Source organism: Marmota flaviventris, chromosome 1 (assembly GCF_047511675.1).
Source record: "Marmota flaviventris isolate mMarFla1 chromosome 1, mMarFla1.hap1, whole genome shotgun sequence".
Taxonomy (NCBI): Eukaryota; Metazoa; Chordata; class Mammalia; order Rodentia; family Sciuridae; genus Marmota; species Marmota flaviventris.
In genome coordinates, this window is record NC_092498.1 from 208,135,740 (window position 1) to 208,151,342 (window position 15,603).

The 15,603-nt window shown below is 40.3% G+C and overlaps 2 protein-coding genes and 1 pseudogene across 2 annotated transcripts; 1 reads left to right on the forward strand and 2 right to left on the reverse strand.

Annotated features, from left to right (window-relative positions):
* Positions 1-814: 814 nt before the first annotated feature.
* On the reverse strand, positions 815-5,343 carry LOC139707215 (olfactory receptor 7C2-like). The gene is made up of 2 exons (XM_071617427.1): positions 4,450-5,343; positions 815-916 (listed from the first exon to the last, which is right to left on the reverse strand). Exons 1-2 carry the CDS (start codon positions 5,341-5,343, stop codon positions 815-817), a joined length of 996 nt encoding a protein of 331 aa, XP_071473528.1.
* Positions 5,344-11,965: 6,622 nt separating this feature from the next.
* Positions 11,966-12,885, forward strand: LOC139707220 (suppressor of cytokine signaling 6-like; annotated as a pseudogene).
* Positions 12,886-14,624: 1,739 nt separating this feature from the next.
* LOC114090178 (olfactory receptor 7C2-like) lies at positions 14,625-15,587 on the reverse strand. Its single transcript, XM_034635311.2, has one exon. It carries the CDS (start codon positions 15,585-15,587, stop codon positions 14,625-14,627), a length of 963 nt encoding a protein of 320 aa, XP_034491202.2.
* Positions 15,588-15,603: the final 16 nt, after the last annotated feature.

The following is a 15,603-nucleotide window of genomic DNA, read 5'->3' on the forward strand; positions in this document are numbered from 1 at the left end:
CACAATTTACAACTTTCATTGCCATCAGAATCTTTTGCTGCCGTAACTACTCTAGTATTCTATGTAAAAGAGTCATCAGTTTGTTTAGGATTCAGGAAGTGTCTGCAAGGTGTCTTGGGTTTATTTTGGTTCTTAAAAGGTATGTCTTGAGGTTCTAGAAGTGGAAATTATCTTTCATTACTGTGTAGAAAAATCACAGTGTGAATTATCAGATTCTCCTTGATGCCCTCCCCCAGTTCTTTACTGTCATTTTTATGCATTAAAAGTACACTTCATGCATCTTCAACCCTGAGTGAATGAATGAAACTCATAGATGGAAAATTGCTTTGTCTTTTAAAATGATCCAATTTCAGAAGTCAGTGTTGAATGAACATGTGAAAAAACAATTTACAGATACACTGAAGGGACTTTTAAATATCATAGTTTAAAAAGATTCATTGAGAATTATTAATGAACTTCATCATAGTTAATGGGATGCAAATCTGACACACATCTTTTACAACAATCTTTTCTAAATTATTTTTGGTTGTGAAAAGTTGTGTTTGTATTTGTGTTCATTTTTATCTAGTGGTTTGTTTACTTTAATAAATGGCCTTACATTAAAAATTGTAAAGAATTATATGCCACCAGTTTAGCAATCATGGCCTTATCTATCATTAAACCCAGGTACACGTTGGCATAGCGTCAAGACATATTGACTGAATTATGACTACAGAAATGAGATCAGGTCCCATGAGAGCATTGTTTTCGTGGAATGAGATGGACATTATTAACCCAAGTTCATGTATGAAAACACAAATGGTGTGAATATACTTTATATAACAACAGAAAAAAAGAGTGCCATGAAGAAGATTTTGAAATAAATGGTGCTTGGATAATTATTTATGGATTGGATTAAGATGGAGTTAATTGCTCTCTAAATGTCAAAAATGGTCATCAAAGAAAGTTGTGGGAAAGATCTTAAGTTGTAGTGGACTTTAGAAGGGAATATAGATGAATTCTCTGAACATATACCCAGATGGAAGAAAAAATGGGTAGAACTGAAAACATAACTGGAGAATTCTAGCATGTTCAACAGTGTAGGTCAAGAAATCAGGAAAGAAAAAATAAATGGAAAACTAGGAAATGCATTTAGAACCCATTAGGCATTATAAAACAAGACAATGCAGGTATTGATATACCTAGCCTAGTTCTCTCATTAGATCAGAAGCCAGCTTGTCACAAGTGATGAAGGATTCATTTCTGTTTTCTGTAAAAATATTAGGATGTCTGTAGGGCCTGGCCACTAATTGATGTTGTAAAGCTGATTGGAATGCCTGCCCGTGCCCTGAACTCACCCATGTCCGGTTTTCCCTGACCAGATAACAACCCTTTCCTAAACCTTAGTGACGCCTCATAAATTCTGGCCTTCCCTGGCCGGATAACGACCCTCTCTGAGTCTCTAAGATCTCCATAAATTCTGATGCCGGGGCCAGCAAAAATGTAAACTTGTGTTATGCTCCTCAGAGTGTTGTTATCTGTAACCCCCCTTTGTGTAACTTTTTGGGCTATAAAACTGGGCCACAAAGAAGCCTCGACGCTGTCCTTGGCTCCCACGATTTTGATGGGCAAGGCAGCCCGGCCGGTCGAAATAATAAGCTTGCTTTAATTTGATTTTAATTGGAGTCAGTGGTCTTTTCTTGCGTCGTGGTCTAACAGGTATATCAACTGATTAAAGTAAATTAGAACTAGGATATATATTATGGTATATGATTCAAAGAGTTGAGGCAAAAATACAGAAAGAATAAATGCAAGGAGATCATGACACACTGTACGTGTCTGTCAAGGCAAAACCTTGTCACCGGAATATGTGCCGCCGTGCTGGCTGTACTTCAGTGAAGCAGGAATGAAGACAAACACAAAGCCATGAAAATATGCTCATCTTCACTAACAATCCAAGGCAGTGCTGTGGATTGGGTATGTGGTGTTCCCAGAGCTCAGGTGTTGACAGGGCAAGAACATTCAGAGATGAAGTGATTAGATCATGGAGCGGTGGCCTAATTGTTGTATTAATCCACTTAAAATGGATCAACTGGGTGAAACTGTGGGCGGGTAGGTGTGCCCAGAGGAGCTACATCCCCAGGGGGTGCCTTCAGGTTTATGCTTTGTTGCTGGACAGTGGAGCTCTCTCTGCTTCCTGGTTGCCCTTCATGAGCTGCTTCTCTCCTCTATGCCCTCCGCCATGGTGTCACCTCAGGCCCAGAGCTGTGGAGTCAGCTGACCACGCACCAAACCTCTGAAACTCAGAGCCGAAATAAGCTTTTCCTGCTCTAAGTTGTACTTGACAGGCCTTTTTGGTGAGGAAATGCTAAGACAGGAAATGAGATTAGAATACAGTTGTGCCCTGCATAATCATGCTTTGCTTCCTCACCAATCATACGTAGGATGGTGATCTCATAAGTTTGTATCATCTGGTGATGTCATACTGGCCCATCTGAGTATTTCTCTGGCTTCCTGTCTCTCCATGCGATTTCTCCCTGTTGAAAGTGCTCCTGGCACCCGGATGGGATGAAGTCAGAGGCTCCCTGGCCATAGCAGGAGTCATGCTAACTGGACTTGATAGAGCCCCAAACTGTGAGAGAAAGACCGCTTTATAATGTACCCAGTCTCTGGCACTTTATTATAACAATGCAACAGATTAATACATCAAATAAAAGAGACATTGGGAAATCTAGTGATGGGATGTTTATAAAATGTGGCAATAGTGCTGGCACCTGCTGAGGGTTGTTGTTATTAATATCAGCATTAGTAACTCCGAATTTCTTTTCCAGCTCAAAATCTTTTATTCAATTTATAACTTTGCATTTTCTCTTCCAGATTCTATTTTACATTGAACCATCTTCCCAGCTAATTTTCACTCCATTTGACAGATATTCACTGAGTAAAAACTCCTTTCCAACAACAGGATGAGGCATTGTGGCTGTGAGGATGTGAAAGAGCCAGTTCTCAAATTCAAGGAATCTGTACAGAGGGTGAGTAGAAAAATTCCACAGTCAGTGTGATGGGAAGCACAGTAGGAATGATTTAAAGGGGAAAACATTGAGTTAATTCATTCACACCACCTCAGGAAATGTTCCTGTAAATGAGTTTTCAGGACAGCATTTGCACAATTTACACACCCTATTCTGAGGATATATGTCAATCCAAAGGACCAGAGCAAAGGCTGCAAGTTCTTGTTCATATGCGGAAGGGGATGAAGTTGATGTCCCAGAAGGTGAGAGTACAAAAGTGGTCCCTGGAAATCAGGCAGGGTGGGGAGGAGGTTAGTTTCAGGGTGTGAAGCCCAGTTTTACAAGAGAAATGATTTCTAATGTTGTACAGCAAGTAGAGTGCATGGGCTCTCTCTTGTTCAGCAGGGAGGTCCACAGAACAGGGTAGAGGAGAGTGTGGCTGTGGAGATGATATTCAAGACCTCCGGAGATCAAGCAGGAAGCAGGTGGATTTAACTGCCCAGTTACCATGTATATATGCTCGGGAAGTAGCCAGGCAGGTTACAGGCAGCCACCCATGCAATTTCTTGCTAACTGTCCTTACAGCGACCAACCGAGGGACAGGCTGTGGAGCAAGTGCAGGGACTGCAATACATGGCCTCACACCCAGGGCTGTGCCTACAGGGTAAGCAGTCTGCCACTCACATGCCTAGTATGAGGGGAGTGGCCTGCCACTCAGGCGCCCTTAACATATGCATATCTGCAGTACTCCATGCACTTGTCCGCCAGTAGAGGACAATAGTTCATAACAATTGATTATATAATTTTGGAAAACTAGAAGAGCATGAAGTATCCCAGTGATAAGAAATAATAAATATTCCAGGAGATGGAAATACTGATTACTTTGATTTTATCACTACATGTAGCATGCATGCATTGAGATATAACATGGTGCTCCATCAACAAATGCCAGTATTTTGTATCAATAACAATTCAAATACCCACACCTCAGTGTTGGTTATCACAAATTAAAAATCCCATTTGTATTCAAACAAAATTACAATGACTGGTTAGATAGTACATGGGTGATCCAAAATGTTGCAATAGAAACAGTCCCTAAGTAGGAACAAACTCTAAGGATGATGACAAAGCCATGAAAATATGCTCATCTTCACTAACAATCCAAGGCAGTGCTGTGGATTAGGTATGTGGTGTTCCCATAGTTCAGGTGTAGACAAGGCAAGAACATTCAGAGGTGAAGTGATTAGATCACGGAGTTTTAGCCTAATTGCTGGATTTATTCACTTTAAATGGATTAATAAGGTACCCTAAAATACACCAAGCATAGATAGGCAGAGTCTTGCATGGAGGGGTGGGGCTCCAGGGTCTTCAGTATGATGGACATTATGATTCAGGAGAGATGTGCATCCACCCTTTCACTGAGAGGCACCATCTTGGTGAGGACTCTTCCCAGGGCCACCTTGATGTCCCTGTTCCTCAGACTGTAGATGAAAGGGTTCAGCATGGGGGTGACCATGGTGTACATCACTGAGGCCATCAGATTCATCATAGAAGACTGTGTGGCTACAGAACTGAGGTAGACCCCAAGGCTAGTGCCATAGAACAAGGAGACCACCAAGAGGTGAGACCCACAGGTGGAGAAGGCTTTGTACTTGCCTCTGTCTGATGAGATCCTCAGGATGGAGGAGAAAATCTGAGAGTAGGAGAAGAGGATTCCAGTGAGAGGGAAGACACCCAGGACGATGATCATAGAGAACACCACTATGTTATTGATGAGGGTGTCAGAACAGGCGAGCTTGAGGACTGCAGGAAGATCACAGAAGAAGTGAGGGATTTCTATTTTTGTACAAAAGGACAGCCTCAAGATTGTCAAGGTATCTAGGAGGGAACCTAGGACACTGACCAACCAGGACCCCAGAGCCATGAGAAGACAGAGCCATGGGCTCATGATGATCACATAGTGCAGGGGGTGACATATGGCCACAAAGCGGTCATAGGCCATCACTGTCAGGAGCAAATTTTCTTGGCATCCAAACAAAACGAAAAAATATACCTGTGAGATGCAACCTGCAAAGGTGATCCCTTTGTTGTGAGTCTGGATGTTCCTCAGAGCCTTGGGGATGGTGGTGGAGGTGAAGCCAATGTCAGCCAGGGACAGGTTGGAGAGGAAGAAGTACATGGGCGTGTGCAGGTGGGAGTCTGAGATGACAGCCAGGATGATGAGCAGGTTCCCTGTGACTGTGACCAGGTACCCGGACAGAAGCAGGCCAAGGAGGAGGGACTGTAGGTCAGGGTCACCTGTGAATCCCAGGAGGATGAAGTTTCCAGTTCCTGTTTGGTTTCCTCTTTCCATGGTGCTGGTGTGTTTGCTCGAGGAGGGAGAGAAGGAACTCCAAATTCACTCCAGCTAGGGAGGCTGAGGCAGGAAGACTTCAACTTGAAAGCCAGGCTCAGTATCTTAGTGAGATCCTATCTTAAAATAAAAAATAAAAAGAGGGCCTGGGCATGTAGCTCAGTGCTTAAGTTCCCCTGGATTCCATCCCTGGTACCCTCTGTCCACCCCACCCCGTTCTCTCTCCCCCAAATAAGAATTTTAAATAGAGATTCCCCAGGATACCCCAGTGTCTTTTATTGAAATTTTGTGAACTCAATAATTTATTTATTTTATCTTATCATTTGGCCTCTTGGCTGACAAGTTTCAGATACCATTTGTATACCCCCAAAGAAACAAATCAAGACATGGTTCTATGTCAGTGCTTCTCAAGTGGTATTCCCAGGAGTACCCACCTGGGCAATACCTGGAATCTTGCTGAAATGTGCATTCTGATGCACACCTCACCTGACCACCTGAACCTCCTGCTGTAGGTATGAAGCTGCCCTCTGTGTCTTGAGAAGCCCTGTCAGGATTCGGAGGCTCACTCCTGCTTGGGAACCTGGGCTCTAGACCTTGCCTGCATCCCCACCCAATCCTCGTTCCCCAGGTGCTCTGCTGCGTTCTGCTTCATGCTCATGGGAATGAGCATCTCCTAGTTCCAGGCAGGTTGCTCTGCCATGTAAAAGCTCTCTATGTTACTGTGGTTCTTCTCTCTGATTTCCTCAAGTCCTATCCTGTGGACCTGTGTGGTCTTTTTGCTAGAAATATCAGCATCTTCTGGTATTATTATTATTCTTAATTCTATTTCGTTTTAATTTCCATTTTAACAAAACATATTGAAGAATCATGGAATTTCAAAGTATAGAAATCCTAGAGTTTCTAAATGTAGGCATGAGTCTTACACACGTTTAAAAAAAAATCACATGAAAATATTCCATCATGGTGAAATGGCTCTTCAAATCTTGCCCATTCTGGACATTTGGTTTTCTGGTTATCTTTGAGTGAGATTGTTATTATTAATTTTAAGTTTACACTTTCTTCTCTTATGATAACCTGCAAATGACTTCTCTCATTTTAAAAAAATTCAGGTATTTCCTCTGTCACATGCATATAAGTTGACTTAAACTGGCCATTCATCAGGCTGCCAGATTCATAATGTAAAAATTGTCCATCTGCACGATGTACTTAAAAGTCCAATAGAGAAAGTCGCCTAGCATTATTTCTATCAGAATTCTATTTCTAGTTTCAGTTTATTCTTGTAGATTGTTAGAATCAGCACTATTGGAAGTAAAATACTATTGGAATTTTATCAGAGATTCCCTTAAAATTTTAAGATAATTTGAAAAAAAGATAACATCATAACAACATTCAGAGTCTCATATCAGTAGCAAGAACTTGCCTCCATGTATTTCAATCATTTTAGGCATATAATTCTGATTTTTAAAAGAAAATAAAGGCCAAGGGCTGGTGATATAGCTCAGTTGGTAGAGTGCTTGCCTCACATTCACAAGGCTCTGTGTTCAAATGCCAGCACCACCATCAAAGAAAATTTAGATCATGTTCATTTCTTGTTGATAATATTGAGTGTATTTAAACTTCAATGCTGTTAAGAATGATGATCCCCAATATCATATCCACTATTGTGATTATTATCAGAAAGTGTTTTTTTTTGAGATGATGAGGTGTCCTATAATTTTTCTGTGCTTTCTTTTTATTTTGTGAGAATTTTTGTAAAAATATACTTTGAATAAATAATATCAATTTATAACACCTATCTTTTTAATATTTATTTTTTAGTTGTAGGTGAACACAATATCTTTATTTTATTTTTATGTGGTGCTGAGGTTCAAACCCACTGCCTCATGTGTGTTAGGCGAGCACTCTATCACTGAGCCACAACCCCACCCTGATAACACCTATTTTTTTTATTTGGTTTTATTTTATTGCTTTGAAATCCAAATCCTTGTTAAGGTTTTGTGTAAGATATGGAATTCTTTCTTTTGTCACATAATATGGTGCTCAACTCATATTAAGTGGTATGATATTAACTATGTAATTTTAATCCTGTTAGTGTGCATTGCTTATCCCTGCATACTTTTGAGGAACTGTTTAAAATTTTTATAAGAGTGTAATTACTTATTAGCTATCTGAAAAATATAATGTTGACTGCAGTCTTCATGTTCCCATATAAATTTCAAGCCTTCAATGTGGAGCAAGAGACCAAAGCAGCTACCTAATGAAAACACAATGTAATGATAAAGTAAACATCTACATGGGCATGAGTAATATCTAACATTAGAGGAACATTCTTAATTAACTAAAAATTATTTGTACAAGCAAAAAAACGCTTCACTAATCAGAACTTTATATTAAAAACATCTGAAGGAAAAAATGCTCAAGTTTAGAAAACTGCAAAAATATTCTATTTGGTTAGTCAAAGTGAATGTATTTCAATACTAGAGTCTCAGTTATAAATTAAGATTCATGCCTTTCTTGTAAAAAGGTAGAAAGAGTCATAGATTCATCAAAGGAAATGTAAAAAGGGTATTAAATGTTTGAAAAGGTTTTCATTCTTACCATTAATTTATAAAAGTTTAATAAAAATAAGATTCCATTTTCTTGGAATTAATTCAGAAGGCCTTTTTCAAAAATAGTAACCATGCCAAATTCTGTGATGGGGAAAGGAAATAACATTTCAGGTGCTGATATGAGAGCATATTTGGTCCTCTTTTCTGGGCTGGAAAAATTAACTCAGCAAAGAGCCATTTTATAAATTCTACAAGAGTCACCAGCATATGACCAGGGATCTCCTGGAGTAGTGATGTCATTGTTACTTTTGGATTTGCTTCTTAGTATATCATATAAAAACTGCAAATGAATACATAAGTCATCCATCCTTAAGAAATAGCAACTTTAAAACTTAAAATTGTTGGAAATAAAAATAACACTAGGCAAAACTAAAGCAGAAAGGAGCATAAAATGAAGGTAAAAGCAGAGCTAGAGAACTAAAAAGGAGAAAGATCCTAGAATTGAAAAACAAATTCCAGAACTAATTCTATAGCATCCACAACTAGAAAAATTCAGACATGAAATGAAATGGATTAAAGGAGACAAGAGGAGGAAGGAGCAGGTGTGATGTGGAGCAGTAAATTCCATGCATGTGTGATTATGTAAAATGATCCCAATAGTATGTAAAAATACAATGCACTAATAAACCCTTCAAAAAGATGAAAAATCTATTGAAAAGTCTAGAATTTGGAATGAGGAAAATTGATCTTATAATATTTCTTACACTCTAAGTTGCAGTTTTTAATTCACAGTAAGTGGGTGGGGGCTAGGGAAGAATAGATGTATCTGGGGGTTAGATGGAGGGGAGTGATGGGAGGGGAAGGGATCTGGAGTAGGAGGGAGAGTAGAAAGAGTTGGCCATAATTGTCCTATGCGTATATTTGATTACACCAGCTGTGAAATTTGCTATCTGTACAACCAGGAAAGTCAGCAGTTGTACTCCAATTCTGTATGATGTGTCAAAATGCATTCTACCGTCCAGTATAACTAATTTGAAGAAAGAAAAATAAATAAAATGAATGAAAAAAATATGTAGCTGTCCCAGAGTAGAACTTATTTCTGGGAATTGTCCAAAGTTGATGGAGAAAAACAAATCAAAAACCCAAAGGAAAGAAGACAATAAATTACAAAACTTACCACCAAAAACGCTCTGGCAGGACCACGAGGTGGGAGCAGAAGCAGAATTCTCCTTTAGCAGAAGCAGAATTCTCCTTTAAGTGAAGAAGAAAACTAAGTTTCTCATCACTAATCATTTGTCAGTAGCCTGGAAATGCAAACCAATGCAATAGAAGGAGAAAAAGTCACCAGAGACCTGAACATGGAAAATGCAAGGTGTCTACTGGGGAATGATCTTGGCCAAATTCTACTCTTATATCATGTGCATGTATGAATATGAACCAACAAATCCCACCTATGTACAACCGAAATGCACCTGTAAGAAATAGGGAAGAGGCAAGGTGTGGTTTACGGAGGATGGAGTGGCTGCAGATGACAGATTGGTGGCTTCAGACCTATTTTAACTGGGTGTGATTTTAGTAAGCCTGTTCACACAAATCCAGTGTGTAAAAAGCAGAGGGCACTCCAGGTGGCATCGAGGAAAATGGCATGTTGAGATCTTTGGCAAATATTGCTTCTCCCTCTCTAGTTGTGAATTTCCAATTTCAGCTGTAACAGAGAAGTCTCAGTATTCTCTGTAACTTTTCTACCCATCTAACTTATTTGAAAAAAAGGTGATAGAAGGAGGAAAAATTTGCATTTGTACATGCAGCAAGTTTATTAGAAAATAGATCTACAACATTCCAAATTTTATCAAAATATACATCTCCATGAATGGGGATCAGAACCTTACAAACACACAACAAATGAGAGTTTTATTTTGTATAGTTACTTGAGGACCTGCCTGTGTTCAGCACTTGGTTTATGATTTATATACCTTGATTCATTATGTCATCATTGCTGTTTTTATATAAGTACAAAAAGTGTTATAATAATGCAATGATAATGATAAATAGGAGTAGACCCTCACTACCTGTTAGAGAGTATTAACATTTTCTCATGCCTGATTTACTTTAACTTCACCCCAATATGATTCTTATGAAGTGAACACATTGTGATGCTTATTTTATAAATTGGAAACTGAGACAAAAAGAAAACTTCAGTAATGTGATTTCAGCAAGATGTATGGCTGAACTTGTGATAACTACTCAAGATCAAAAATGAGGTACTTTGAGGGAATGAAATAGTAGTTTTATACATTAAAAACAAAGAAGCTTCTCTGATGGAGAAGATAGTCCCCTAAGGTGGCTGCAGAAAAATGGTAAAGATAGCTGTGCAGGAAATGCTTGAGAGAAGGTCAGTTCCATCAGGAAGTTGAGAGATGCTCAGATCTGGGTTCCAGAAAAGAGAAGGAAGATGAGAAGAAAGGGATTGGAAGAGAAGTCGTGAGAGACAGGAGCTGACTACACAGATGGCTCTAAGTGAGGGGGCCCTCCTCACTGCAGTGTCCCCACTTGGGCCACCAAGGCTCATCCTGTGAGCCCTGTGCTGCCTCCTACCTGCTCCCACATCAGCAGCCCTGGGGTGAGCTCCTGCTCCTCCTTCCCTGGGTGATGAGGGTCAGCTCAGCCCTGATGAAGGCCAGGAGGTGGCCTCAGGCATGGGTGCTCTTCAAGGTCCAGGTGAAGCTTCTCATTCCTGGCAGAGCTCAGCTGTGGGTGAGAGGATCAAGGGGCATATTTACTATTTCCATGGCCTGGGAGGTTGAATTCTCATGAATGCTCATTAAATTAATTGTTGCATTGTTGTCTATTCTCAGAGCAATTGAGTTTCCATGAGTGAAAAAAAACGGAAAGGCAATTGTGCTTGTAGCCAGTTTGCATCACCTTTTTTTTTCTTTTTCCAAATATGTACACTCCTTCCCCTGGGGCACTGGCTCATGGTGTGCTTTCTCCCTGGACTTGATCTCAACTGATCCTTGGCTTTGCCCATGAGCTTTTCCTCAATAAGTGATTCAGAGTTTCTTTGTCTACACAGACAAGTGCAGACACCGTTTCCAAGCCCATGTGAGTCCTGAGCCCATGTGAGTCCTGACCACCTTCACTGGGGTCTGTGGACAGGAACTTCCTTCCCCCCACATGTGTCCCACTGATGTTGTCCTGGCATTTGTCCTCACTATTGAAGGTGCAGTGTAGACAGAGCATCAGGTGTGTAGTTACAGAGGTGTGTGGTGAGAGGTGGGCTGACTGTACAGGCAGGAGTCTGCACAGGTGTCTAGGCTTTCCAGGTTCAGAGCAAGCTGAATACATGGCCTGAATATTCCTGTCCAGAGAGGAAGGACCAGCTTTAGAATTCAAAAAACACTATTTTTATGCTCTTAAATCAAGGATAGTTAATATGATTGACGCCCTTCTGTGCTCACACTTGGCACAAACTCATCAGGCCTATAGAAGTGTATTATAGAAAGGGCTCTGTGAAGTCAAATTTTGGATCCCTAGGAAATAAAAAGGGAGGATACTTGGATCCTTGGATGTAGAAGAGAGGCAGAAAAGTCAGTGCCTGAGTGATGCGATGTGTGGGGTTTCACTCAGCCATTGCTGGATTGAATGTAGATGTAGAGCCCAGGCACCCAGGCATGTGGGCAGCCTCTAGAAGTAGGAAAATATAAGGAAAGGGATTCATCCTCCTCAGATCCTCTGAAGGCTCACAGACCTGCAGTCACCTTCATTTTTTCCCATAAGTCCAGTTTGCACTGTGACCTCCTGGACTATAGGATCATCCACTGGTGTTCAGTTTAAACTCTTTTTTTTTTTTTTTGCAATTGGCTCCATCCACAATAGGAGGGGAGGACGCATTGTCACCCTGAACTTGATGTTTCAGGCTGGGTCTGTCCTGACCCTAAGTCAACTCTGCTCTTAAGAAGCTGAGGATATATATTGAAAAGGCAACTTGGCCATTTTTTTTTCCTTCAAAGAATAACAGAACAAGATTGTTTTAAAAAAGAGTAGTAAATAAAGAACATATGTCCTTTGAAAATATGAATGAAGCCTGTACTCACCCAGGTAGTGTGGACTTGGTTCAAATCTAAAAAGATACATCAATGCAGCAGAACAATAAAACACAAATCCAATAAAATGAGAAGTTACCTAAGTGGCATCAAAATCAATGTAGAATCAGGTAGACCAGGGTGTAGTTCTTTGTGGACCAGTGAATGGCTTGTTGATTGGCACCACAGGAGTCATGTTACAGAGACCAAAGTGTCATGATAGATCCTTCCACTCTCACCATTGCTACCTCTGATGCAGACTAGTCAAATCCAAAGGACTTCAGTGGGCTCACTGGCACAGATGCCCATGTGGCTGAATGTATGGGTTGTCATTTGAGTTTTGATCCTAACTCTGCCCCTGGGGTTGAAAGAGTTTATGGCTATGCACAGCAGTGGTCCCCTGGTTGTGACAAGTCTTACAGAGGAACTGAAGGAACTTGCAAAATAAGCCTGGTACCGGGGCCATCACATGCTGGGAAGCAGAGGGGAAGCTAGCCAATGTTCCAGATGGTTCTTTTCTTGTTCAGGATAGAGTTCCATTGACCATTATCTTCTAAGCATGAGCTTTCTTTCCCATGGAAAAACACTACCCACTAGAATGGAGCACTCCAATGGTAGGTTTAGCTTCTATGAACAACCAGATGTGGAAGGACACACGTCCATAGTTGATCTAATGCAGCATCCAGTCAGGGACTCTGATAAAGGAGATTTTTGTTATTGAACTTCTTAGTGCCTGGATCTGCAACCTATCCCTTCAGACTGACCAATCAATCCAGTGTCGAGGTTCAGGCAGGTCCTTCTCTGCAGCAACTGTGTCTCTCGTTATACCTCTGTCTACAAGGATAGACCTAATTCAGAAACGACTTTTGACAAATATAATGAAGAACTATTTCTAGGAGAAGCACTACTGAAAGATTCAGATCCCTGAATCTTGCACTTTGGGAATAAGAGAGACTGAATCACAATTTATAAAATCAATTGCCATCAGAATCTTTTGCCGCCATAACTATTCTAGATTTTTTTTTTAATGTAAAAGAGTCATCAGTTTGTTTAGGGGTGGGGAAGTGTCTGCAAGGTGTCTTGGGTTTATTTTGTTTCTTTAAAAAGGGATGTGTTGAGGTTCTAGAAGTGGAAATTATCATTCATTTGTGTGCAGAAAAATCACAGTGTGACATTCTTCTTAATGGCCCCACCCCCAGTCCTTTGCCACTATCCACCATGGTTTTTAATAAGTAAAAGCACATTTCATGTGTTTTCACCATAAGTAAATTGAATGAAACTTACAGAATAAAAATCTTTGTCTTTTAAAATGATCCATTTTCAAAAGTCAGTGTTGAATTGTCCTGTGGTAAATAATTTACATATATGCTGAAAATGTCTTTTTAATATCATACTTAAAAATTTATTTAGAATTATGAATTGACATCATCTAAGTTAATGGGATGCAAATATGACACACATCTTTTACAACACTCTTATCTAAATTATTTTTAAGTTGTGTTAATATTTTTGGTTGTGAAAAGTTGTGTTTTTATGTTGTCTTCATTTTCATCTTGTGGTTTGTCTACTTTAATAAATGGCCTTATATTAAAAATTATAAAGAAATATAAACCAGCAGTTTAGCATTCGTGGCCTTTTCTGTTATTAAACCTGGGGACAAGTTGGCATAGCATAAAGACCTAGAGACTAGAATGATGACTACAGAAATGAGATCAGTTCCTGCAAGAACATTGATAACAATTCCTGCACTGTTCCTTTAGTAAATGTTTTATCTGTGATTTCTTTAGTTCAGTCAATATTTTCTTGGATGAACTTGATAGTACACCTAGTTTTCATAGATGGACTGATTTCTCTGAAACTGTTAAAGTTTATATAGAAGTTTGAGGTTGATTTGAGGAGAAAGAAAAGATCGTTTTAAAGTTGGATTAGCAAGGATGGTGGAATGTGATAGACATCATCATCCAAAGTATATGTATGAAGTCACAAATCTGTGTCAACATACTTTATATACAACCAGAGATTTGAAAAATTGTGCTGTATACATATAATAAGAATTGTAATGCATTCCGATGTCATTTTTTTAAATCAATAAAAAAGTTGGATTTACATTTTTCTTTTATGTAGTCACAATAAAATGTGCTAGATTTGACAACTCCTTGTCCCTACCCCCAATAAAATCAACCCTTAATGACTTGAGTTGAAATAAAAATAAAGTTCTATCGCACAGTAGAGGACAATAGTTCATAACAGTTGATTATATAATTAACTAGAGGAAACAAGCATGAAGTGTCCCAGTAAAAAGAAATCATAAAGGTTTCAGGAGATGATTACCTTGATTTGATCATTCAACATTGTACACCTGCACTGAGATATCATAATATGCCAGTATAATGTATCAGTCAGAACACAAATGCCCACACCTCACTGTACATAATTGCAAAAGAAAAAGCTCAGCTTTATTCATGCAAAATTACAACTATTGTTTAGATAGCATACAGGTAAATCAATATGTTGCATTATGAACAGTTCTGAGGCTGGAATGAGCCCAATGAGTGAAAATGAGATGTACTAAAATATATAAAGCAGAGGTAACCACAGGTGGATGGAAGGGGTGAGGTTCTCTGGTTTCTAGTATGGTGCACACTGTGACTCAGGAGAGACGGGCATCAAACCTTTCACTGAGAGGCACCATCTTGGTGAGGACTCTCCCCAGGGCCACCTTGATGTCCCTGTTCCTCAGACTGTAGATGAAAGGGTTCAGCATGGGGGTGACCATGGTGTACATCACTGAGGCCATCAGATTCATCGTAGAAGACTGTGTGGCTACAGAACTGAGGTAGACCCCAAGGCTACTGCCATAGAACAAGGAGACCACCAGGAGGTGAGACCCACAGGTGGAGAAGGCTTTGTACTTGCCTCTGTCTGATGAGATCCTCAGGATGGAGGAGAAAATCTGAGAGTAGGAGAAGAGGATGGTGGTGAGAGGGAAGACACCCAGGACGATGGCCACAGTGTACACCACTATGTTGTTGATGAGTGTGTCAGAGCAGGCGAGCTTGAGGACTGCAGGAAGATCACAGAAGAAGTGAGGGATTTCTATTTTTGTACAAAAGGATAGCCTCAAGGTGGTCAAGGTCTCTGGCAGGGAGCCCAGAATACTGACCATCCAGGACCCCAGAGCCATGAGCAGACAAAGCTGTGGGTTCATGATGGCCATGTAGTGCAGGGGGTGACAGATGGCTACGAAGCGGTCATAGGCCATTACTGTCAGGAGAAAGTTGTCCTGGCATCCAAACACAAAGAAGAAGAATATCTGTGAGACGCAGCCTGCAAAGGTGATCCCTTTGCTCTGAGTGTGGATGTTCCTGAGAGCCTTGGGGATGGTGGTGGAGGTGAAGCCAATGTCAGCCAGGGACAGGTTGGAGAGGAGGAAGTACATGGGTGTGTGCAGGTGGGAGTCTGAGATGACGGCCAGGATGATGCACAGGTTTCCTGTGACTGTGATCAGGTACATGGCCAGAAGCAAGCCAAAGAGGAGGGATTGCAGGTCAGGGTCATCTGTGAATCCCAGGAGGACGAAGTCTCCAGCTCCTGTTTGGTTTCCTCTTTCCATGGTTGTTGTTGTTTCC

Coding starts and splice junctions, on each gene's coding strand:
- LOC139707215 (XM_071617427.1), bottom strand. CDS start 5,343: ATGGAAAGAGGAAACCAAACAGGAACTGGAAACTTCATCCTCCTGGGA. Junction 917..4,449: donor TGAGGAACAGGGACATCAAG/GTGGCCCTGGGA, acceptor TTTGACATTTAG/AGAGCAATTAACTCCATCTT.
- LOC114090178 (XM_034635311.2), bottom strand. CDS start 15,587: ATGGAAAGAGGAAACCAAACAGGAGCTGGAGACTTCGTCCTCCTGGGA.